A 27,397-nucleotide genomic window follows, 5' to 3' on the forward strand; every position below is an offset into this window, starting at 1 on the left:
GGTTCGATTGCAAGGCAAATGCCCTACCTGCTGTGCTACTGCTCCAGCCCAAGAATAGTCTTAAGAGCAAGATATAACTAAAGTCTGATTTTAATAGTATAAGAATATAAATTTAATTATAAATATGAAAAGACTTACTTTCCCAAGTTTTCGACATGGCCAAGGCAAGTGGAAAAACAGTAGTTATATGCAATCACAATAGAAGGATATAGTGACTGAAAATCCAAAACGAGAACAGAGTTGCTATAAAATCGAGATTCAGGCTCCATAATCAGGGGAACACACTGTAGGGCTCTCATCTGGGATCTCTGCTGTACACTAGGTGTCACAGGAATATAGTTCATTGGCTTAGCAATACGCAACATCATTGATTCCACACGGTACTATAGGCAGAGATAGAGATGGGAAAAGAATTAGAAACACAGTTTAAATATATAACAGTCTCTAAATATGAGGTACCCATTTGGAACATATTTTACTCTTCAAAACAAGGCTGTATGAATTTCGTACAATATCATTATACAGAATTGGTTAGTAAGTCAACTTTCAGGTACCTGAAGAGCACATTTGTAAATCTTTTCCTATAAATTTTATAAAAATTACCAAGCCTGTCAAGTAATTTACAGAGTTAGGCAATTTCATACAAACTATAAAATAGTAAACATATACAAACGAGACAGCTGAATACTGATAATTTTATTCAAAAAATTTTTCAATAATTCAAGAAATTTATTTGAGAAAATTAGAGAATGAAAGCTATCTATCAGGAAATTGAAGAGAGACATGTTATTCTAATTTTTTCAAGAAGAAAACATGGTTTCAGAATTGAAAGGTATTCATCTTAATACTGGTTGCTTGCAAAATTGAAACAAATGACTACTGTTTAAAATTATTAGATTTTTTTCTTTTTGGGTCACACCCACCAATGCACAGGGGTTACTCCTGGCTCATGCACTCAGGAATTACTCCTGATGATGCTTGAGGGACCATATGGGATGCTGGGAATTGAACCTGGGTTGGCCGCATGCAAGGCAAACACACTACCCACTGTGCTATCGTGCTATCGCTCCAGTCACATAATTATTAATTTTAAGCAAATAGTTTGGGTTATTAGAAAAAGAAAACATTCACATGAAGTAGTATGGGTTCACCAAAATGTACTTAGGTTTTTTTTTTTAAAGGTATTTTCCCTTTTTATTATAAGCCAGTTCAAATAGTTTTAAAAATATATGAGAGAATACAATATATAGCTCAGGGGCTAGAGCGATAGTACAGCACACAGGCGGCTTGCCTTGCATGTGACTGATCTGGGTTTGATTTCTGGCACCCCATATAGTCTCCTGAGCTGCCAGGAGTAGTCCTTGAGCACAAATCCAGGAGTAAACCCTGAATATCAGCAGGTGTGGCCCCCAAACAAAAATGTAGCTTATGGGGCCGGAGAGTGAGAACACTGGGTAGGACATTTGCCTTGAATGCAGCTGACCTTAGTTCAGACCCCAGCATCCCATATGGTCCTCTGAACACTGCCAGGAGCAATTTCTGAGTCAGAGCCAGGAGCAGCCTTGAGCATGGCCAGGTCTGACTCCAAAACAAAACAAAAAAAGGTGTAACTTGTAAGAAATAAAATTAAGCTCCTTCTAGTTAACGAGGCGGCCGAGCAGGAGACGCAGAGATGCAGATCTTTGTGAAGACCCTGACGGTCAAGACCATTACCCTTGAGGTGGAGCCCAGTGACACCATTGAGAATGTCAAAGCCAAAATCCAGGACAAGGAGGGCATCCCGCCCGACCAGCAGCGTCTGATTTTTGCGGGCAAACAGCTGGAGGATGGCCGCACCCTCTCGGACTACAACATCCAGAAAGAGTCTACCCTCCATCTGGTGCTGTGCTCCTGTGGGGGCATCATTGAGCCCTCGATGCGCCAGCTGGCCCAGAAGTACAACTGTGAGAAGATGGTCTGCCGCAAGTGCTACGGCTGCCTGCATCCCCGCGCCCTCAACTGCCGCAAGAAGTGCGGGCACACCAACAACCTGCGCCCCAAGAAGAGGCTCAAATAAGGAAGGCCCCTCATGTGCCGCACCCCCGGGCTGCCGTTAATGAGGCCCTGCTGCCTCAATAAAGTTACCCTTTATTGACTGGAGCAGAAAAAAAAAGAAATAAAATTAAGTAAACAAGTAACGCTAAAGTAAAGAGCTCAGTTTTACTCTAATTAATATTGAACTGGTAGACTGAAAAAGATCATAGACCTAATAATTAAGATAACTATATTTACCAATAACCTACACTCTTCAGACCAATTAATGATAGATACTTATATTAAAAATTTATGAGATTTAGAAACGTGACTGATTCAATGTACCTTTTATACCCAGCAGACTCAAGAGGTTATTTAACACACTAAAATATCTAAATAACTATTTGCTGAGTGAAATACTTTTTAGTAAAGTCCCGTAAACACTCTAACTATATCCTTGAGAAATTAGAAATAAACGAAACTATTAGTAATTTTCCATTTTCCTTTTCTTTTATTCTGGGTTGGGAGGGTTTGGGGCCACAAACAGCTGTGCTCAGGGCTTATTCTTGGCTATGCTCAAAGGACTGTATGTAATCAGGACTCAACCCTGGGTCAATTGCATTCCAGGTAAGTCCTACCTGCTGCACTAACCCTGTTCCATCTTTTAAAAATAGAGTAATAATAAAAAAATTTTTTTTTTGCATCTTCATATTTTTCAAGAGGTTTTGAAAACACCCCTAAATCATACTGACAATACAGAGAAATTTCCTCGAGGGAATAGAGATTTATTTTCTTAATATCATGAAAAACTTTTCAGTAGCCAGAAACTTGATAAGGAGAAAAACTTTAAAGGGTAGTTCCATTAAGCAAAACTCTAAACTTTTCCAGAAAATAAAGTGCTAAATTAGTGATTACTTAGTAACAAAAACTTAAAAAATAACTTTGAATATTCAAAAAAATATCATTTACAAAGAGCTTATAAGTGAGCAAAAAAACAGATTTCCTACCTGTGAACCCCTTGTCAGTACATGTAAAAACTGAATGCCAAAAAGTCTAGCCATTTCACTGGTCTTCCCAATTAGGTCCAGCTGTTCTAACATTTGAAGATTTCCACGAACACGGCTAATGTAATGATCAACCATTTTCCATCTGTTAAAAAAAAATGTGTGCTATGAAAATTTATAAAAATACTGATCATCTGAGTACTGTTTCGATTCTGTCAAATCCTACATATTAAGGAGGTGCGCACACACAAATACACAAACACACACACGCACACACGCATGCATGCAAGCATAGAATCCTGCGTGGGCTGGGGATATGGCTTGCGGGTAGAGTGCACACTTCACAAGTATGACCTCCAAGTACCAGGGGAAAAGTACGTGTGATATAATTGAAAGACTAAGGATAATATTTTGTTGTTTAGCTTTTGTTTTTTGGGGCCACACCCAGTGGTACTCAGAAATTATTATTGGCATGAAACTCAGGGTTCATACCTGGCAGTACTCGGGGACCATATGGGATGCTGGGGACAGAACCTGCACGAGCAAGGCAAGCACCTTGCCCATTGTACTATCTCTTTAGCCTCCTAAGGATAATTATTTTCAATGTTTGATTGATATAACTTGCATTTTCACTATAAAAATTAAAATTTTCTTTCAAAAGAATGATGACTAGTAATTATACAATTATGATTTATCATATCTACAGGGTTTTTAAAAGCTTGAAGGCTGTGGACTATCACTGTAAATACTAATCTAAAATAAAAGCCAGTATTATCAGTATTATCTTCTTTTTTATTTTTTCTTTCTTTTTTGGTCACACCTGGCGATTCACAAGGGTTACTCCTGGCTCTTCACTCAGGAATTACCCCTGGTGGTGCTCAGGGGACCATATGGGATGCTGGGAATCGAACCCGGGTCGACCGCATGCAATGCAAACACCCTACCCACTGTGCTATTGCTCCAGCCCTGAGTATTATCTTCTTACAGGACAAATGTATAGGTAAAGATGTAGGAAAATCAGGAAAACAATTAAATAAAAACAAATATCGATTAACCATGTAAAATAAATTATTTTCTTTCAAAAAAATTATTCTACTTGTCCTTATTTTTTGTTTTCTTGGCCCACACCTCTTAGTGCTTAAGTGACCATTTGGTGCTGGGGATGGAACCTGGGTCTCCTGCATGCAGCAGCATTATTAATAATAGTGGAATAATGGAAACAAATGTTCAACTGATGAATGATTAAAATGTATTGTTGTTACCATACAACAGAATATTATTTGACGATAAAGGAAACACGTGCTACAGTATGAACAAATCTGGAGAGCTTATGTTAAAAGGTATCAGTCAAAAAAAAATCACATAGGAAGCTAGAGCGACAGCAGTGGGCAAGGCACTTGCCTTGCACAAGGTCACCCCGAGTTTGATCCCCAATCATCCTCTATGGGTCCCCTGAGTTCATCAGGAGTGATCCCTGAATGCAGAGCCAGGATTAAGCACTGAGCAGCTAGATGGGACTCGACAAAATAAAACCGAAACGAAACAAAAAAAATTTTTAGAAGCAAGGTCGCATCCTACAATTTCAGTGCATTTTCAAAAAGCTTGATTGAAATATAAGTGAATACATTGAAAATGGAAACACAACAAATGATATAATGACAAAATTTTTATTAGTTGCCTTCAGTAGCAGATAAGTGACAACAAAACAAAGTGAACTTAAAGAAAGATCTAGGAAAAGGTCTGAAAAAAATGTACAGAGTCTCACAGGTCTAGACAATGTCAAATAGTTTGATACACATGCAACTAAAGTTTTACAAAGATAATGGGATGAAAATTTTATTTTTTATTTAAAATTTTTTTTTTTAAATTTTTAAATTTTTATTTGAGCGGGCCCAGTAACGTCTCCATTGGAGACTTTGTTGTTACTGTGTCTGGCATATCGAATACTCGGTAGCTTGCCGGGCTCTCCCGAGAGGGGCGGAGGAATCGAACTCGGGTCGGCCATGTTGGCCGCTTGTAAGGCGAACGCCCTACCCGCTGTGCTATCGCTCCAGCCCGGGATGAAAATTTTAAATTATTTTAAGTAATAATATCTCTAATTTCCTAAATTTGATTTAAATAAAAAATTTCGAAAAGTTCAGCAAACACGAATAGATTTTTTAAATGCAGAGTATTTTTTTTATTATTTACTATGATCAATCATTTATAAATTACAACATAAGAAAGATAAATAAAAAAATATATAGAGATCAGGAAATGACTCAAAGGGCTGGAGCATATGCTTTGCATGTGGTAGTCCTGCACTCAATCACCAGCACTGGTTCCCCTAAAAACTGCCAGGGCAATCCGTGTGCCCCGCCTCCCCCAATACATCTGAACACAGCAATCTGAAATTGGAGAAAAACAAACAAAAACTACTGAAAGAAGTCATAAAAATAATTTGTCATGTAGTTCTGCATAGGATGTGGAAAGCTAAAAATGACCATCACTTCAGTCCAAGAATAACAAAATTCTGCAAAATTTATAAAGCATAAACTTTTCTTTGGTAAACAGAAAGTTGAGATTTAAATAAACAGGGATGGGGGAGAGAGAGAGAGAGAGAGAGAGAGAGAGAGAGAGAGAGAGAGAGAGAGAGAGAGATCAAAGGACAGAGCATGTGGTACAGATTCAACTCTTGCACCACATGTACCCCCGAGTCTGAAATAGTCCTGGTGACCATTAACGCCACAAGGTGTGACCCTGGTGATCCCTGAGCATTGCTGACCATGTCAAGTCTTGGAAGTTCTGCCAGTAGAGCTGGGATTTCTATCACTGCTGGATGTGGCTCCTCTATTTACAAAAAATAAAAACAAAAACAACAAACAAACAGGCAAACTAAATTTTAATGAAAACCCATTTGAGTACAATTGGTTCACTTTTGGGAGAGTTAACTGGTGGGAAGAGTTGGGTCTCATAAGAGCAAGGATTACTGAAACAGTTAATTCTTAAATATCTAACACTGGCCTGCTGATAGTTGACAAACAGTAGGAACCCAGACACAAGGTTGTCTTTATCCATGAGTCTCTACTAAACATTCTCAGTGAGACTTGATGACACAGCAAGTCATACAGAACAAAACCTTACAACTTATTCTGGGCCTTCTCTGTAATGAAGCAAAGCAGTAAACTACTGTGGCACTAGCAGAAATCTCAAGCTTTTTTTCCTGTTTATTATGCAAAGCTCCAATATATCTGGGGAAAAGAATATATGCAAGATATATCGGGTCCTAGGAGGTTGCAGGGTAAAGGTGTAGCTGAGGGATGCTCAGGAAACCTATCCTGTTTTAACACAGGCCTTGGACTAAGTAATAAGCACTGAGAAAAATATAAAAAACTTTTCATCACAGACTCCAGGAAAAAACACTGGCACTGAGGAAGGAGCAGAAATAAAAACCATCTGCTCTTGGGGAGAAGTCAGAAACCTGGTTGGCCTACATATGGCAGTGTTACACAGCAGAGATCTACTGCCACCGTGGGAAAAACAGAATGTTAAGGAAACTTCCTATGTAAGCCTTAGAAAAAGATTGACTGGGGACTACAATTGAGTAATTATAGTAACCTTATGTAACAACAATATCTAGGTGTTCATTAAATCCTACTTTGAAAGAAAGAATGCATTCCACACACTGGGAAAGTGAGAATGAAATTTGACTTCTTAGGAAATATATAGGCCAAAGGGGAATGAAATATTAAAATAGCAGAAGGAAAAAAAGCCTTCTGCAGTTCCTAAATTAGAAAATATTCTAAATTAAGGGTAAAATAAAGACATGTAAAGATAAAGACTGAATTTGTTGCTGACATTAGAACTGCCAAAGAAAATAATTTAACAGGACATTTTTCTTATACTAAAATTTTATATTACAAATTTTATAATATAGATTATATAATTTATAATATAAATTTTATCTTCTATTAAAACATATCTATGAGGTGACATGGTAATTCTACTCCCAAAGAAATGAAATGTATATTCCCACAAAGTGTTATATGCAATTTCATTCATAAAAGCCAGAATAGAAACAGCCCAACTGTTTATTAACAGGTTGCTAGATACATTTTGGTATATTCAGGTAACTGGACACTATTCAGTCATAAAAATGAACTCTACTGGTTTAGGCAACAACATGGTTGAATCTAAAAAAAAAAAGAAGATATGCTAAATTTCTTGTAAGAAGTTAGACAAAAAGGGAAAAGACTGTAAAAATTTCTACTTATGTCAGGTTGTAGACCTGGCAAAGCTAATCTGTATTAAAAGAAATCCAATTAGCACTCATTTACAGTACTGATTACAAAGCTATACGTCTAAAATGGAATTTTCTGAGTATCTTAATTGCTCTTTATCTTAACTGGGGTACTGGTTATGAAGTATAAACATTTAAAAAAATAACTAGTTAACTCTCTGATTATTAAAATAAACTAAGATAACATTTTAAGTGTGTATATTTTACTATATATAACTTATATTCTAATAATACTTATTTTAAGAAGAGGTAGTATCCTCTTCAGAATAATGAAACATTACCTGTACAGATCAGTCTTGTTATCAAACCAATCTGACAAGACCCGAAAAGTAAATAGGGGAAAACGTTGATGAAGAACATGGAAGCTCACATTTTCAAAGGTGTAGTTAGTTAGAGCTACCTAAAAAAAAAAAAAAAGAAAAAGAAAAAGAAAAAAGGAAAAAAAAGAGGCAAGACACCATTATAATGTTTGTTTTTCTATGCAAATCGAATAAAAAATTTTTACAGTAGATATGAAAGTGACTTGGAAAAATGATATGCATTACTACTAAATCACAATTTAAAACTGTATACAAACTACTATATACAAACTCTACTAGACAGAAATAGTCAAATAAGCTAATCTTTACTTGAAAAAAGATCAAATGAGATTCACTGTCATATGAATTCCCAGTTTTATTAAACTTATTTTATTTGTCATTCAAGCAATTCTCATGGGGCTAGGGGACATTCCTGGTCAGTTGAGCTGGAGACTTCAATGATAAGGTTAGAAACTATGGTATTGCTCAGGCCTTGCAATACCAGGGACCACCAGGGCCAACAGGATGGTGCTTGGAGGCCATTTGGGTCATAAACTGCTGCACTAGGAAGTCTCCATAGGCTTAAGTTTGTGGTGCTCGAGATCAGAAGGCCATGTCATGCTGGGGTGTTGCACATTCAAAGCCATGTGCGCCTGACTGCTGTGCTACCTCACCAACTCCAAGATTCCAGTTCTTATCTATTCTATCTATATATTATGCTACTGTAAATACTAGCTGAGTATTATTGAGCAAGCTTTTTGCTTCTTCATACTTACTGTTTGGTCCTTGATGACATGTCGATTAACAGGATCCCACAGATTCAAAGTTGAGTTATCTAGTTAAAGGTATTCATCCTGTTCCTAACAATTATACCAGTACTAAGATGCAATACATGAATCTTATAGTATTATTTTCTTTCATTCCATTAGTGAAATATTAAAAGGAAATGTAGGAATTCATGTTGATGCTCAAAATATGGGGAATATATGTGGGTAATCATCAATGGGAGACAATGCTGAAAAAGGATCCAAATTCATAAAGCAACACTCTATAGACGAGCTCTCAGAAATATCTGTAAGTCACAATTTTAACCTAGACAATGGCAAGCTATTCAAGGCAAAATGGAAATTAAGGCACCAGAATAGTCCCCATTCTTAGGTCAGCTTGGGGTTCAGAGAAGTAATTCTACCATCACTTTACTTTGATATTGTCATTTTAAGTATTTTATTTTTCACTTCTATAATTCAGGAAACACAAAACAAACTAAATGTTATGCTCATCTCAGTGCAGAGATCCAAACTGTTCTTAAGTATACCTACAATTTTTATCAGTCTCCAGAAGAACAACATTGGAGAGTAGCATACTGCAGAGTATATGTAGTCATTAATACAAAGACACACAAACACAAACACACAGTTTTAAAATTTGAAACTCTCTTCTAGGGAAAGAGAGACAGAAAAACAGACTGAGTATATTCTTTGGATGCAGGAGGTCCAGGTTTGATCCCCAGCACCATATATTTGCCAAGCACTACAGAAAGTGACCCCTGACCACTGTCAGGTATAAAACAAGAAATTTTGGAAAAATCTACCCCAGATTTACCAGTATAAAACAGATGATTATAACCCATTATTCTGGTAGCAAATTACCATTTCTTTTTTTTTTTTCTTTTTGGGTCACACCTGGCGACGCACAGGGGTTACTCCTGGCTCTGCACTCAGGAATTACCCCTGGTGGTGCTCAGGGGACCATATGGGATGCTGGGAATCAAACCCAGGTCGGCCGCGTGCAAGGCAAATGCCCTACCCGCTGTGCTATCGCTCCAGCCCCCAAATTACCATTTCTTTAAAAAAAAAATCAGCACTTATTACCAAATTCCCAGCCTGAATGTTACTTCCTTTAATGAGTATTTTAATTCTAAAAATTCCATTTAATTTTACAGAAAACAGCAAAAGTTCTGTTTTAAGGTGGCTACATGGTTTCCTGATCGGATACTGCACTTTAGACTAAACTTCTATTATAATACATAGCTTTATTGAAGCAACCAATAAAGTGTATACAAAAAAGAACACCTTGTTGGCCTCCAGCTCTCTAGTTACAGAAAAATATGAAATCTGAAATATAAGTTAACCTATAAAAACTAAGAGATTCTGTAACTTCAAATAAGAATAAAATAATAGAAACTGATCCCTGATGGCTGAAGCAGATGTGAGAGCTATGTTATGTTGTAGGTTTACTGAATTGGGATAACAACTATTATAACCATATACTGTTCACACTACTTAAGACATTCCTTAAGTATCATAAAAGTATAAAAATGCACAGCTATAATCCTATTTGGTGAATACAATTAAGAGAAGGAGAAATAAGCTCTAAAATTAAGATTAGCTTTAGAATGTTTCACTCTTTAGAGTGATTAATACTAGAAACTGAAACATGAATATGAAAACATGAATTAGGGGTTTCCTATTTGTTTCAGGGGAAAGTCTAGTAAAACATTGCATAAATGCACTATACAAATCAACATTATAATTGATAAGAAGGAAGAAAATCTTAGAATGTTCATTAAGCGGACAGAGGTATGGTAACACTTTCCCAATAATCAATTCAAGTAACTTTATAAATAAACTTATTCAGAACTGAGAAAGGCAGTGAGAAAATGCAAGAGAGCAGAAATAATAATAATAATAAAAAAGGGAACAAAAGCATGAGTTAGCATCAATGTCCTATCTTAGCTACCACTTCATTGTTCTCCATTACTTTATCTTTGCCTTAAGATATTTTATTGACAAATACTTTGTTTATATAACTGCCATCCATATGAGAGGCAGGAAATTGAGACACTGGAAGATTTCTGTTTCCTTTCCCTGCCAATATTCCCCAAAACTAAAATAATGGTAAATCTTGCCAATTCTTAACTTTACATAAATGAAATAATTTCATACAGAATATATATTTTTTCTTATTGTGAAGTTGGTCTTCGGCTGCCGTAGCCCTGGTCGGGGCGGGGAGGAAAGCTCAACCCGCTCCCCTCCAAGGGACTCCGGGAAGGAACACCCAGGCGCGGGGGCAGAGACTGCACTGGTCTCGTCCGGGATCTGGGTTTTATAGTCTCTGAGTCTTGGCCGCTGATGGGATTACACGGCGCCAGGGGGCCAGGTGGTGGGTGTGACCCCCGCCTACTGGAATTTGGAGGATCTGGGTGGAAGATGCTCGACTCCAATTCGAGTAGGCTTGGAGGTCTCGGCCCCGGAACCCGCGTGGCTTTGTCCCTCTGCCAGTACCTTCATGTGTGCGGAGAGTGGTCTCAGCATGGTGGTGGCTGGTCCTGGAGGTCTTCGGCTGCCGTAGCCACCACCATGCTGAGACCACTCTCCGCACACATGAAGGGCTACGGCAGCCGAAGACCTCCAGGACCAGCCACCACCATGCTGAGACCACTCTCCGCACACATGAAGGTACTGGCAGAGGGACAAAGCCACGCGGGTTCCGGGGCCGAGACCTCCAAGCCTACTCGAATTGGAGTCGAGCATCTTCCACCCAGATCCTCCAAATTCCAGTAGGCGGGGGTCACACCCACCACCTGGCCCCCTGGCGCCGTGTAATCCCATCAGCGGCCAAGACTCAGAGACTATAAAACCCAGATCCCGGAACCGCGCGGCCGCATTCGCGGCCACGTGACATCTTATTATCTCATTCCTACTTTGGACAAACTTGCAGGCTATCGAATGTAGCCTGCCCACAGGGCAGAGTCTGGCAAACTCCCCGTGGCCTACCAAATATGCCAAATACCAGTAACAATGATGGGTCTCATTCTCCTAAAGAGCCGTGAATATAATCTCAGGGCTAGGATGAAAGAGACGTTACTGGGGCCTGCTCGAGGCAATCGACGATTAACAGGATGATGAAATGAAAAATGAAAAATTGTGAAGTTAGTTTCGTTTTGTTTGGGGGCCACACCCAGAGATGCTCAGGGGTTATTCCTGGCTCTACACATAGGAATTACTCCTAGCATGATCAGGGGACCATATGGGATGCTGGAGATCAAATTTAGGCTGGCCGCATGCAAAGTAAGTGTCCTACCTGCTGTACTACTGCTTCAGTTCTCTCCATCATACCTCCCCTCCTACCCTCTCACCCCCCCATCCTCCGGCTAAACAACAGAAAAATTTCTCAGTGTTAGTAGAGTTGCCTTCTTCTGAGACGTCTCATCTTGATCTGTATACAACCCTCTTTTCCCCTGTATTCATATGAACTTTCCCTGTGCATGTCCCTGGTCAATTTTCATCTGATTTATTTTATCCAACATTATGCTTGACATTTGTCTATATTCAAAGTAGGAATATTTTCAAGTGTCAACAATAAGGGCATGCTCTGAGAAATGCATGATTAGGAGGTTTTCTGGTTGTGTGACTGTCACAGAGAATAACTGAGCAAACCTAGACAGTATAGCCTCCGATGGCAGAACCTATTAGGATCATCGCTGGCATTAACTGAAATGTAGTTAGGTGACACATAACTATATAGAAATAAATGTATACCAATCTCTGTGAGCTTTATGTATTTTAAGTCCATAATAGATATAAATAAAATATATTAATAAGCTCTTTGAGGGAAGAAAATGTCTAATGTAAACCTAAGTTGACATTAGCTATGAGTGTTTATAGCATGTCACTAAACCTCTGTGAACTTTAATTTTCTTTACTATTCACAGAAAAGGACCAAACTGGGCATCAAACTCAGACTGGCCGCATGCAAAGTAAGTGTGCTACCAGCTGTACTATTGCTCCGGTCCTCTCTACCACAGCTCTCTCACACCTCCCCATCCCCAACCCCCCCACCCCCCACAGCTAAACAACAGAAAAATTTCTCAGTGTTAGTAGAGTTGCTTTCTTCTGAGACTGCTCATAAAACAGTAATATTAACACCTTACTATTTTGTTGACCACTTATGCTGCAAATTTGTACCAAATTAAACACAACAAATCTGTATAAATCTGAATGATTAAACAATGTAAGCAAGGAGGAGGTAATTTTCACATTTTAACATAGACTTCACTGCCCATCACATTGTTTTAATTTTTAAAGGTGCTCATTGACTGAAATAATAGTAAGGAATATGAAAACCAGATTCTAGTTTTGTTAAACCCAGATAATGTGAAGTTCATCTGGTTGTGTTGACACATCTGATCTTAGTAACTGTGCTGGGTTTTTCCATGATCTTCATGTTGTTTCTTTATGTTCTCAGCTGACCGACTCCTCTGTCAACTCCTCAAAATATTTTTTTATTGACAAAATGCTGTCTGGCTCATGCCTGATTGCTCTCTCCACTGACTTACTGGTGAGTCATCATTCTTCCTTGATTTCTCAGTCTATATCTCAAGTCCAGACCTTTGCCTCTTATTTGGAATTTCTCTATTTAAATAATGCCTGTTTAGTATTTTCATCAGAACATCTAGCACAGCGGGTAGGGCATCTGCCTTGCACGCAGCCAACATGGCCGACCCGAGTTCGATTCCTCCGCCCCTCTCGGAGAGCCCGGCAAGCTACCAAGAGTATCTCGCCCGCACGGCAGAGCCTGGCAAGCTCCCCGTGATGTATTCGATATGCCAGACACAGTAACAACAAAGTCTCCAATGGAGACGTTACTGGGCCCGCTCGAGCAAATCGATGATCAACGGGAGGGCCTTTACTTTACTTTTACTTTCTGATATTCCTACTCTATATTTTTAAACCATAATTTTCCCACTTAAAATATGACTTAAACCCTCTATTACAGAACCTAAGTAATCATTCTTGTACCTTTCTCTTCAATCTGGCTTAGTTCCACCACATATTAATTGTGTGAACTTGAGAAATACTCAACAATTCTGTACTTCAATTATCTCACCTGGAAATGGGAAATAATAATGCACCTAAAGGTTGTTGTGAGAATTCAATGATTAAATAATAAAAATGTTAATAAAGAGGAAGAGTAAGGTTTTCTTGACAAGTTAGCTCTTACATTGAAAGTCCCAGGATTACCAAGATTCTTGCAATAGTCTAGACCTACTCTCAAGTGAGATTAATCTCACTCCAACATATTACAAATATTACAAAAGCACATTCTGTGTCTCCTATATGCCAAAGAAATTATACATTCAAAATCTGTCATACTGATCTTAAGCTGTATTTTCAAACAAAATTTTACATAAAGTGCCTTACCTCATTTCTCATGATTCTCCAAAGATTCAGTGTAATTCGGCCAACAATGTTTATCTCACTCATTGTATCTGATCCATAGTCATCTCTTTCAGCTGAAAATCTGTTCTCAATTTTGTCATCTACAGAAATAAATACAGATTAAATCAGGACTCACAAAAAAACATATTTCCAAGGGTGGGGTGGAGAGATAAAACAGCAGCCAGGCACTTGCTTTGCATGCAGCTGACCTGGGTTTGATCATTGGCACCACATATGGTCTGCCAAGTCATTCCAGGAGTGACCCCCGAGCACATAGTCAGGAGAAAGCCCTGAGCGTAGCTGAGTGTGGCACAAATTCTATTTTTTAAAAAACTACCAAGAAAAAAAAAACCCAAAAAGCCACAAAAACCCAACCCCACCAAAACCAAAAAAAAAAAAAAAAAATCAACAAATTACTAAGTAAATTATTCAGAAAGAAAACGAGATGAGATGAATTTCAACTCACCTATTTTGGTAGAGAAAAATCATTATAAAACAATTCTAATTTCCTTTTTTAAGCGAAAAAATAATCATGTGCATCAATGCATCTGAGAGCTATACAGAAATATTAATAATAAAATAGAAATAACATGTATTTTCAAAACAATACTTTAAACTTGGCAATATCTAGTGCTGATCTTAGGAACTTACAACACTCCAGAATTTCTTGGGTGTTAGGCTGAACATTATTTATTGGTAAACTGGTCATTTCTTAGGAAAATGGTAGAATTTTAAATTTTTTTCTTAGGTGATGACTTACCTTAAATAGAAATTAAAAAATTTATTTTCTGATATTTTACTGGGTTTATATAAATGTTACTGATTAGAGGTCTGAGAGTCAGTATATTTACCACAATGAATATTATGATCTAAAAAATTTATTAACATTATTTCTTTTATTAATTTTATGGTGTTGGGGATTCAAGACAGGACCTCTGACATTCAAGGCAAGTGCCACATCCCTGGCACTACTTCTTTTATTTTAATACAATTATGTAATGATGTTATTAAAATTTTCTTTCTTTTTGGGGGGACCACACCTGGTGGTGCTCAGTGGTTATTCCTGGCTCTGTACTCAGGAATTACTCCTGGAAGGCTTGGAGGACCATATGGGATACAGAGGATCAAATCTTGGTTGGCTCTGTGCAAAGCAAGCACCCTATCCACTATATTAGCTTTTTAGCCCAATAAGATTTTCATTGTATTCAATGCAATTTATTCACTGTATAATAGAAAAATCTAGTAAAAATGTATCTTTTCCAAGTTCAAAGAAAGACAGAACTAGTACTGTAAACCAGGGTTACATGATTCCAAAGACCATATACATATATACCTACTGAACTCTTTTTCCTTTATATTTTTCCTTCTTTATCTTAAAAATATCAACTTTTTCCCCATTTAACAAATATACACATTTTAGGCACTGTTCTAAGAATTACATAACTGCTCTATGAGATGAATCCTATTATCAATCCAATTTACTGATAAACAAATTGAGGTAAAGTCAACAGAAGTATTATCAAGTAACTTTTTGATATCATAGCTCTTTGACGACCGCTGGACTAGAGCCATTACCGACTGGATTCCACGGGATGTCAAAAGACCGCGTGGCCGCCCACCTACGAGATGGTCAGACTTCTTCATCAAGACCCTGAATAATTGGTTTGAGGCTCTTGTGTTCCTAGAATGAGCAGACATCATTGGGCTACTCTAGCATGCGACAGGTTCGAATGGAAATGTTACTGGCGCCTGCTCGAGCAAACTGATGAGTAACGGGGATGTCAAGTGATCAAGCTCTTTGACAGCATAGCAAGATTCTGAACCCTGACAATAGTTCTCCATTATGTGTTCTACAGAATCATCCATGCTCTTTATTATATTGCTTTCTTTATCACACCATTTCCATTGTACCATGCTGCCCTGTAAGTTGGTTTCAGGCAATGACTATAAAAGAATATAAATTTTCATTTACTCTTCTGATCTAAAGTCACATATTTATTTTTAAAGTAACATATTTAAAATAAGCCAAAAAATATAAGTAAAAATGCTGCTTATTTTGAATATTCAGTCCCAAATGAAATACTGAATAAATTATCTCCTTGTTAAATTACTCTGGCTTCTTATTCTAAGCTTTTGCAAAGCTCAATATATATTACTTAAATATTACAGCTTATGGGGCTGGAACATAGTACAAAAGTTTGCCTTGCACATAGCTGACACTGAGTTTGATTCCTGTCACTCCATATGGCCCCCTCTGTGCCCCACTAGGAGTGATCCCTGAGTGCAGAGCAGGCATAAGTCCTAAGCACTGCCAATGCAGACAATAATGAAAACAAAATTCTAGTTTCAATTTTTCTCTTTAATTTTATGAAAACGTGAGATAGAAAAGAGGATAGGAGAAGGTGCTTGCCTTACATGTGGCCAAAACTGGTGAGATTTCAGGTGATGTTAGGACTGACCCTTGAACATATAATACTCTATGTATTAAGCAAATGGGGTGTGTCTCAATCCCTCCTTACCAAAAAAAAATTTCCCATGCTCAAGATACTGTATTATTGAAACTATATCTTTCTCATGAGGTCTTCTGATTAGTTTTACAAGTTTGTCTTTGGTCTTTTAGTTTCCCAAATAACCTATTTTATTCTAGTGAGACTCATGGGAAGCCTTTGAAACATTTATTAAAACTTTTGTAGTCATATACTTTTAAAAAGTGTATTACAAACTATATTTTGATATATTATTATTTCCTTCCTCTTATTAGAATCAGACTTCTAGGAAACAGTCTTCAGAATTCCTTGGCATTTTTCAGCCTGATTCCAAACAAAAATTAAATCCATGTTTCCCCTCTTACCAATAAAAATGTTACAACACAGAACCAGGAAAATAACGTAAAATTACGGTATAAGAAATATTTAATGTTTTTACATCAACTGTAGACCATCTCAAAATACAGAAAAAGATATTAAGATGCTGGACGGAAGCATGACAGAGTGGTATATACGATTAAAAGCTATATAAATATATTAACAAAGTTATATAAAGCATTTATATAATGTTAATATACATATTATATAACAAGCTGTTACATAACATCCAACAAGTTATATAACACAAAATTTTACAAAAATGTTTAGATAATATGAAAATGACTGAAGAGAAAATGAAACAAGAAACATACCAATGTTTTATAAAACAGACTGGATTTTCCTGATATTTTTCTATAATGAAATTACAATATAGCAAGAACTCATAGAATTTAGCATTAAACATTAAGATGACTGGAGTTAGTACAGAGGTTAAGATACATGTCTTTCATGCGGCTAACCCCAGCACCACATGGTTTTCTCAGCATGAAAGGATGTAGCCCTCTAGGCCTCTAGGCCACTGAGTACTGATGGGTGGCCAGGTAACCCTGGTAAAGCAGGACCTGAGCAGCAGTGCATCTTTGGGACCCAGCATTGAACTGACTTGTTGATCCGCTGAGAATTAGCAGAAGGGGCCATCAGGTCTCCTACAGATGGCTTAGAAGATCACCTACCCCGGCCCCCCACCACCCCTATTATAAGCTAGAACAATAGTTACTTTTTGGTTTTTTTTTTTCTTTTTGGGTCACACCTGACGATGCACAGGGTTACTCCTGGCTCTGCACCAGGAATTAGCCCTGGCGGTGCTCAGGGGACCATATGGGATGCTGGGAATCGAACCCAGGTTGGCCGCATGCAAAGCAAACTCCCTACACGCTGTGCTATTGCTCCAGCTGAGAACAATAGCTCTTTTAAACATCTTGTCTCTATTTACTTTGTAATCTTCTCTGTACTTGAGTTATTAAAAAACGCACAAGGCAACATACCTGGCACCCGAGAGATCATCTGACATAAGTCAACACTTAAGGCAGCAGCCCTTTGTAAGAGGTAACCCCAGGAATGCATCTGAATTTCATATCCTAGCAGAATATCAGGATCATACCTAAAGAAGAAATGAAAACATTAAACAAGGACCACATACTTGAACCCTAAAAAGTTAGAGGAATTTTTCATAATATAAAGTATGAAAGAAAAATTCTAGGGGATGCAGAGATAGTACAGCTAGTTTAGGTACTTGTCTCACATGCATCCCACTAGGATTTGATCCTTGAGTGCTGAGTAGGAGTTAAGTTATTGGCACAGTGACCCCTAAACAGACAAACACAAATAAATGAACAAAAATTTGTGGATACATAAAGTGTACATTATCTATGTATTTTTCTCTATATAAATAGGATTCAAATTTCTGAGAAAGTTTGCTCTTTCAAGGCTGCTTCTTTTGAGCTCATCTCACTTTCTGCTTTTTTCCCCACTCTGGAAAAGCTCGTGTTCTCTCTGGAACACGTATTCCTCTTTCTCTGCCCTCACATCTTTCTAAGTAAATTTCGTTCAATAAAAACTACCTTGCTTTACTTAAAAAAAAAAAGACAGAAAGAAATTTATTAGGAAATTGTTTAACTTATTAAGCATGTACTGTTTAACAGAACAGCCAAATGGATCTTTTCACCAACCTATAAAAGGGAATGAGAATAGAATGAAGTACAGATTTTGACTTTCAACGTTGAATTTAAATAGTATATGCAAATACTGATTAATAATAATGAATATATAAAACTTTTATAATGTTATAATGCAGTATTACTTTAGTAAAACATTTACTAAATGTTATATGGCATGAATATAAAAAACAAAAAGCAAAAAGAAGCAGCAAGTTAAAATGCAGCAATGGGGCAGATAATTGTCTCACAGAAGATAAAAAGGTTTATTAATTCTTTTATGGGGGCATGCGTTTGGACCATACATGGTGATGCTCAGGGATTACTCCTGACTCTTGTTTAGTGGCCACTCCTGTTGGTACTCAGGAACTATGTGTAGTGCCGGGTACTGAACTTACATAAACCAAGTGCAAAGGCAAGTACCTTAATCCCTATACTAGCTCTCTGGCTCCATTATTTCTTAAAAAGGAAATCCAGAGAGATCTTAGTGGACTTATAAAAAAGAAGTCTCCCAATACCCATCCTGCTTACTATCAATCTTTTACCATAAAATACAATATATTAACACATTTTTGCTGACAGCAACTTTTCAGCTCTCCCAATTAAATTAAAACTTTTCTCAAAGTGGTCAAAAATGAACTACCTATATATCAAGTGTACGTCCTTATAAAACTATGTAGTGTCAAAATCTGAGAAAAAGGCAGCAACATCAAGTGGCTCTATCATGGATTTCCACACATATACAAAACTATAAAGATGAATGATTTAATACTAATAGTAATTTAAGGGAGGTGTTATGGTCACAGTTGGCCTTAATCTTAAAAGAAAAATAAGTAAGACTGCTGTTCTTCCTTTCAGATACATTTCTAAACAATGTTGTAACATAAAAAAAGTCAGATGATGTCAAAATTCTATTTTAAAGACATCTGTTTTAAAGACAGTTCTTCTAATTTCATCATCAAAATGTCTTGATTCATGAATTGCTTATTACAAGCATTATTAGTCAATCACTACTAGCTCTGTTATAGCAAACGAGTAAATATAGTAATTTTAAAAAATACTTTTAATTTTTTTCTCAATGTCCACTTATAAATTGCTAGTGCTCAGAGATAACTACTGAAAGCCACTCTTTATTTCTCTTGGTGGATTTACAAAACATTGTGTTATTTTAGAAGAACTGTGCTATGTCACATTATTTTTCAGATTATATTTCTTACATTTTGGTCCTAGAGACCAGTTAGTCATAACTATTTTTTTAGTGATGCTGGAGATCAAACTGTGTGCCTCAATACATACAAGGCAAGTACTCTATTATTTAACTATGTTCCAGGCTACTTAAGAAATCTTTTTGCTTTTGGGGGAAGGCACACCCAGTTGTGCTAAGGGCTTACTCCTGGCTATTCATTCAGGGATCACTCCTAGGGAGCTCAGGAATGCTGGAGATCAAACCTGGGCTGGCTGTAGTGCAAGGGTAGGTGTCCTACCTGCTGTACTATCTCTTCAGCCCCAAGGTCAAGAATATTTTTTAAGGAACTACGTGCAAAAATGATTATGCATCAATTCTAAATTTATTGAGTGTACATCCCAAAGCATTTTGAAAATAAAGATAGGCTTGTTTTGGGTTCAGAAAACATTTTCTTTTAAAAAATAAATCTTTCTGTAGCAAGTAAAACGATAGTTGGCCCCCAAAGTAGAGGCCTAATTTAATGACTAATACAATTTTATTTCTGCTAATTTTTTTTATTTTTGGAGTGATAGCACAGCGGTAGGGCATTTGCCTTAGGCGCAGCCAGCCCGGCCAAGCCGGGTTCAATTCCTCCGCCCCTCTCAGAGAGCCCGGCAAGCTACTGAGAGTATCTTGCCCACGCAGCAAAGCCTGGCAAGTTATCCATTATGTATTCAATATGCCAAACACAGAAACAAGTCTCAAAATGGAGACGTTACTGGGCCCGCTCGAGCAAATCAATGAACAACTGGAGGACAGTGTTTTTATTTTTGTAAGGAGAGAAAGGGAGAAGTACATGTTTGAGAGAGAACAACAGGCTACTCCTGAGTGGAAATAGGCAAGCAAAGAAACATAGAGACAAGCAAGCGAGATACATGTTCAACGGAAAACACAGGCTTGAAGAACAAGCCTACAACTTTAGGATAATTTCCCATTATTTCATCACCCACAAAAATCATGCTAAAGTTCAACTTGCAGAGCTAAGAGGTTAAGTCAATATTGTTCTTTTATTGGATCCTCAATCATGAGAACAGAATTTTTTTTTTCAATTCCTTACATGGTGATAGAAGTGGGATGATAGCTATAGAGAACATAATGTATCTTTTCAGTGGCAACTAATTTTAGATAAAAAGGAATTCCTCCCCTCCCCCATTACCTTTACCTGTGTTATTCAGTAATAGCATGACCAACTCTCTGAACAATAACTGGAAAAAAAAATCAGAAAATACAAAATAATACCTCTTTATGATATCTGCAACTTCTTGAAAAAGTGCCTTCTCATCAGCAGCATAGGTAACTTCTAGATCCGTAATTCCAGATCTAATTAGCAATGGAGTCTGATACCTGATATCTAAGAAATAAAAAAAAACCAACTCATTATTATAATAAATCAACTCACTTTTTGAGTAAAATTATACTACTGAAATACATGGAGAGCATTCCCAAAGTTAAGAAATAATTGACCCAAATTCTAGAAAAAAAATTTCTGAAATGCTTTCTAACTCAATATGCAACTAAAACTTAAAGATTTCTTATTATTTTCAGATATTTTTTGGGGGGGGGAAGGTACTCTTGGCAGTGTTTGGAAGTCTGGGCCCATTCTTAGAGGTACTCAGGGGCTTCCATGATTATACCTGACTTTTGGGGTGGTGGTAGGGAATCATGCTATCCCAGGAATGGAACATAGGGCCCTGCATATGCAAGGCATGTGCTCTGCTTTGCCAGTCACAGCCCTGACTCCTGCAGGTACTTTTGAAAAGTCTTGAAAACATTCACAAAAATTCTCCAGATAACACCTATAAAAATATTTTATTACCTTACTTCTGTCTTTGCCCTTCCTTTAGGAAGAAACTTGCTTAATGAACAGAGGTGGTTTTAACAGAAAATGTTTGCCACCACCTCTTCAGGAAAAAGAGTTCTAATTAGTGCTTGCCTATTTCTATACTGTTTTGCAAAAATCCTAAACCATAAATAGACGTATTAAGAAAATAATCTAAACAAAAGTTAGGATGGATGTATCTTAAGGTGAAGTAGCTCAAGCTATAGATAGCATATCAAGTATGTGTGAGGCCCACCCCAACCTCAACATCACTGGATGTAGCCCTAGTAACTCCCTGAGCATTATCAGGTATAGCCCTGATGGCTCTGACAGCTCCCAAACACTGCCAGATATGACTTTGGTAGCCAAGCACCAAACTAGCAGGCTCTGTACCACCAGGAGGAGTTCACTGGGTGGCCCCTATAAAAAAATAGAATATATATTAAAAGTCTATCATAAACCAGTAATTTATAGTAACTTATTAAAGTTCTTTATCAGCAGCTTAATACTAGCATATAAGTATATAAAAATCTACCCAACCTATCCATATAATCACTGAGTAATTAGTGTTCACAGTATTAAGACATTAACATTTTATAGTTTCAATTTTTTTCTTTTTGGTGGGGAGGGTGCAATCTTCTAAGGAATGCTCAGGAAGTTGGGGCCCCTTTGGCAATTCATATGAGGGCCAAAGGCTGCAGCGTTGCTCATGTGGTATTTGTGATTACCTAGGCCTGCAGTAGTCAGGGACTTTCAGGGTGGCACCTTGAGAGATATTCAGGGAACCAGGTGGTGCCGGAGATCAAACAGGGATCCAGCAGCATGCAAGGTATAAATACACCGTCATCCCTATACTATCTCTTGGTCCTTAGCTCCCTTCCACCCCCCCTTAAATCCTATTTATGTGGGGTGTGGTGGGGGGGAGGCTGGGCTATACCTAGTGGTAGTCATGGGCTATATTCCTGTTCCTGTGCTCAGAAGTAATCCATGGTAGTGGCTTTGGAGACCAAATATGAGTGCAGGGAATTTGAACCAGAGTTAGTTGGATGGTAGCTATGTTAACCCCTTAGCTTTTCAGCCTAACCCGAGCTTTTTCAGCTTTTGACTCTTGATAATCCTTTAAATAATGGCTCTATAATAATATTTAAAGTAACATTATTATTGACAATGGAAAGTCTAGAACAAAGTTATATACAATAATGCCAATGCTTTTCCATCAAACATTTTAGAAAGGAATTCCTTATATTAGTCTGATTTAGATCTCCAGTATTTGTCCCATTAAAAGGTTCTTCTTAGGGTGGGGTAAGCATAAAATTAGTAACAATACCTTGAGAAGAGACTGATTTCTCTTTATCAATCACTATTACACCTGTGATTTCTGTTTTGTCTGTATCTGGCAGTGAAGTATCAGATGAGATGCAGTAGAATAGGGCACAGATTGGGTCAAATTCAGGATCTGGTTCTAAGTCTCGTCTAGTTCGAGCATGTAACTCCACACTGATTAAGGTAAGATTTTGTATCTAAAAAAGGAAATATAAGTTATGCTATATTTTTGATCTGCTGAAAAAGTTTCAGTAAAACTCTATGGAAATGTGTAAAATTACAGAAAAAAATGCTATAAGGAAAAGTTACAATTTAACACTCCACAGATTAAAACAAGATTTTTATATGGAAGGTTAGATAAATGAATTCACAACTTCTGTATTTTAGAAAAACTGCTTAAGCATTAATTTCTCAATGAAAATACATATTTAAATCTAGAAGAGCTTTTCTCAATTAGGGAAAACAGGTTAAAAATCACATAGAGGATCATGGAATGAGACCAGAAAGCCAACTGATATCACAGGAAGGAGATAAGGTCAGAAGGGATCTTACAATCAGAAAAAGGTTGAGAAACACTGGTCTAGAAAATCAAGTGCCTCTTGATTTTCACAATTTGTTTGAGATAGTCCAACTGGTTGTACACTCAAATTAGTCTACTACTTTTTTTGTGTTTTTGCTTTTGTGTTACAACCAGCTGTACTGAGGGCTTATTCCTGGTCATGCTCAGTGATCACTCCTGGCGAGGCTTCAGGAAACAGATGGGTGCTGGGAATTGAACCCTTAATCAGTCACATGGGAAGGTAAGTGCTTACCAATAGTTTATCACTCTGGCCCCCAAAGTTCACTACTTTTCATGCTATCAAATTTACAAAACTGTATTTTCACCTGTAACTTAATCAAGGTAAACTAGCTGAATTATTTAAATCACACTAAGTACCTGTAAATTTAAACTACATTAAAATTATCTCTAAATTTAAACAAAAATGTTTAAAAATGTTCTCTCATGAACACATCTTTCTCCCCCTTCAGATTTAAGTAAATTTCTTTAAGCAAATAAATTTTGACCTTGCCCATTTGTTTATATTCTCTTTGGAAAAGTGTACATAAATATCTTTTGCCCATGGGGCTGGAGTGATATAGCACAGTGGTTAGGGCGTTTGCCTTGCACATGGACGAACTGGATTCGATTCCCAGCATCCCACATGGTCCCCTGAGCACCACCAGGAGTAACTCTTGAGTGCAGAGCCAGGAATAACCCCTGTGTACCACAGGGTGTGACCCCAAAAGCCAAAAAAAAAAAAAAACCCAACCCCCCCACAATCTTTTATCCATATTTTTTAACTTTTTTTTAAAAGTAGTCTATGATCTTTATATACTTAGTAACCCTACACAGATGTATGATATAGAAATATATTCAGAAAGATAAGATAGCTTTCATTCTATTTATATTTTCTTTTGCTCCTGGGCTATACCTAGCTGTGCTCAGGGCATACTCCTGGCAGACTCTGGGTACATTAGGAGGTGCTGGGGATCAATACTAGGTCAGCCACATGCAAGGCAAGCTCTTACCTGCTGCATTATTTCTTTGGACCTATCATTCTGTTTATGTTTTTCTCTCATTGAACAAAAGTTTTTCAATTTTATCTAGTTTCAGTTGTTTTTTCTCTTTTCCATTAATTTCTCTTCCTGTTGAGATCAATCTACTTAAAACTTACTACTAATTTTATAAAATGTCTCCCCTGTGTTATATTCTGTGTTCCTTATGGTACTGGGTCTGGGTCTTAAATGTAGATCTTTAAAGCATTTTATGTTTTGTTTTTGAACCACACTCAGCAGTGTCTAGCAGACAGAGAAGAGTGAAAAATTAAATCAGGGGCTCCTGCATGTAAAAGCATGTGCTCCCACTATTTCTTCCTGTTTTAGGTCACACCTAGCAAAACTTAGGGTTTACTCCTAGCTCTGCACTCAGAATTACTACTCTTGGCGGAGCTCAAGGAACCATATAGGATGCCAGATATCAAGCCCGGGTCAGCTGCATGCTAAGGCAAATGCCCTACCTTCTGTACTATCGCTCCCACCTTTGAGTTAGCTATATCTCCAGTCTACTAAAAATAGTCTGTAGTCTATTTTTAATTAATTTTTGTATATGGGGTCAGAGAATATCCCAGCTTCAATTTTCTCATGTAGTTAAAAAATATGCCAGTTACCCCAGTAGCATTTGTTGGAGACATTCCTTCTCCCACTGTATAGTCTCAGATCATAGTTAGAAATTAAACATTGATAAAAGAGTTAATTTTTGAGTGCTACCTTGCAATTCCACCAGTGTTTTTCACTTCAAAATCATAATTTTAATTCTGAAACATTAAACTCAAGTAACAGGATGATTTCACTTTCTTCCTCTATTTCAAAATTGCCACAGCTATTTAAGGTCTTTAATGGTTTCATATTATCTTCAGTATATTTTGTTCTATTTCCTGAAAATATGCTATGCAGAAGGAGGGGCAGAAGATAGTACAGCAGTTAAGACTAGCTTGCACCTGACCCAGGTTCAATCCTTGGCACAAGATGATCTTCTAAGCACATAATATATGGCCAACGAATTTATTATGCCAAGATATGTTCCTTCTACCCCATTTAATTGAGTTTTATGATAAATGAGTGCTAAATCATATCAAATGTTATCTTTGCAACTGCTGATGATTTGTCTTTCCTTTTATTTGGCGTACAGACTAATAAGATTATGTATGGTAAAAATTCCTTTCATACCTGGAATAAGCTGCACTGGATCATAATGTATGATCCTTTTGATGTACAGATGAATTCAATTTGGTAGAACTTTGTCGATGATTTTTACATCTATGTTCATCGGAGGACTTGGTCTGCAGTTTTATTTATTTTTGGAGTTGTCTTTGTGTGGTTCTGGCATCAGGGTAATGTTTGAACTTAAAATATTTTGGGTATGCTTTAATTTTTAAAAAAGTTTGAGAAAAGCAGTCTTAAGTTTTTTAAAAGTTTGTAAGTCTAATAAAAGTCACTACTAAAACCATCTGATACAGGTTCAGATGTTTTTTTCTAGAGCTTTCTAATCACTATTTCAATCTCTAAAACTGCAATCAGTTGATCAGATTTTATATTTCTCGCTGATTTAATTTTAATAGAGCCTTTACTTATCAAAAAGTGTATCCATTTCCATTGTGTAGATGTACCAAAGTTTCTTTAACCAGTCATCTGTTGTAGGGCACTTAGGTTGTTTCCAGATTTTGGCTATTGTGAACAGTGCTTCAATGAACATATAGGTACAGATACATTTCTACTGTGCTTTTTTGCATCCTTGATGTATATTCCCAGAAGCGGTATTACAGGGTCATATGGAAGCTCAAATTCTAGTTTTTGAAGGATTGTCCATATTGTTTTCCAGAAAAGCTGGACCAGTCGGCATTACCACCAACTGGTGGAGGGATAGATGTTTGATCACTGTGTGATTGTAACACAAACATGAAAGCTTGTAACTTTATCACAGTGATTCAATAAAATTACCCAAAAAAAAGTGTGTTCATTTCTTCCAGAATGCTGTGCTTGTTGGATATAATTCATAATAACACCATCATTAATGCTTCTATGGTACCCTATAATTTTTTTGATTCTGCTTATTACAAATTTCCTCTTTATAACCCTTGTTAAGGTTTATCAGTTTTATTATCTTTTAAAAAAAATCCAACCAGTTTCACTGATTTTTGAGTGTAAAGTTTTTTCTCATTATATGCAACATGTAAAATTATTTAAAGTCAATAAATTTTTATTAATTTCTTATTGTGGTTCCTTCATCCCTGATGATCACTTTACTCCCTACAATATCTGAGTTTTTTGAGAAACGTCCCTAAAGAGAAGAGTAGGTACTGATTAAAACTTTCCCACATTACTTTTTTTTGTGTTTTTGTGGTTTCAGTTTATTTCTGCTTGATTTTTTACTACTTCCTTTTATCTACCAACTACCAATCTTATTTGCTATTATTTTCCCCAGTTGCTCCGGCTGTTAGGACAATATCCAGATTTATGTCACACATCTTCTCTTTGACAGGGCAAAAAACCCCCAATATTTTGCTACTCACATGTACTTGCCCCAAGCTATTTTAAATGATTTAAAACAGTGAATATGTATAGGTGCATATATAGGTAGATGTACATCTATCTATGTATCTATCTATCTAGTATCAGGGATCAAGTATACATGCAAAGCATGTATCTTACCATAGAGTTACTTCCCAAGGTACTGAAAAAATGTTTAATTGTAATCTTAGATTTCTTTTTCTATAAACAGGATAGAATAAGAAAAATCTGAGTAAGAAAAACAAAACAATCAATTTAATCCAGGATGGGCTGGAGTGACAGCACAGCTGGTAGGACATTTGCCTTGCACGCAGCCAATCCGGTTTGATTCCTCTGCCCCTCTAGAAAAGCACGGCAAGCTACTGAGAGTATCTCGCTCGCATGGCAAAGCCTGGCAAGCTCCCCATGACGTATTCGACATGCCATAGTAACATAGTAACAAGTCTCACAATTTGTGAGATATAACTGGTGCCCGCTTGAGCAATATTGATGAACAAGGGGAGGACGGTGCTACAGTGCTAAATCTGGCAATGAAAACAGATGCTCTGTTAAAATGCTGGTAATTACTCAGATCATATACATTTAATA

At 37.1% G+C, this 27,397-nt stretch overlaps 2 protein-coding genes across 5 annotated transcripts in view; one reads left to right on the top strand and one right to left on the bottom strand.

Moving 5' to 3' along the window:
- The window catches only part of REV3L (REV3 like, DNA directed polymerase zeta catalytic subunit), a 199,786-nt gene that overhangs the window by 40,257 nt on the left and 132,132 nt on the right, over positions 1-27,397 (bottom strand). For all 4 annotated transcript variants that reach the window (XR_008793971.1, XM_056125466.1, XM_056125465.1 and 1 more), the window contains exons 17-23: positions 22,707-22,899; positions 20,800-20,911; positions 17,667-17,782; positions 13,799-13,917; positions 7,578-7,696; positions 3,021-3,162; positions 139-383 (exon numbers count right to left, since the gene is read on the bottom strand). Coding sequence is in view for 3 of the 4 variants with exons in the window: in XM_056125466.1 (XP_055981441.1) it covers positions 139-383; positions 3,021-3,162; positions 7,578-7,696; positions 13,799-13,917; positions 17,667-17,782; positions 20,800-20,911; positions 22,707-22,899 (1,046 nt within the window). In the remaining variant the exon portion in view is untranslated. The remainder of the gene's footprint in view (positions 1-138; positions 384-3,020; positions 3,163-7,577; positions 7,697-13,798; positions 13,918-17,666; positions 17,783-20,799; positions 20,912-22,706; positions 22,900-27,397) is intronic.
- Positions 1,638-2,161, top strand: LOC130033675 (ubiquitin-60S ribosomal protein L40-like). The gene has a single exon (XM_056125468.1). The coding sequence runs from the start codon at positions 1,673-1,675 to the stop codon at positions 2,054-2,056; it is 384 nt and encodes a 127-aa protein (XP_055981443.1). The 5' UTR covers positions 1,638-1,672; the 3' UTR covers positions 2,057-2,161.

The sequence above is a fragment of the Sorex fumeus genome, unplaced genomic scaffold, assembly GCF_029834395.1.
Source record: "Sorex fumeus unplaced genomic scaffold, SorFum_2.1 ptg000054l, whole genome shotgun sequence".
NCBI lineage: Eukaryota > Metazoa > Chordata > Mammalia > Eulipotyphla > Soricidae > Sorex > Sorex fumeus.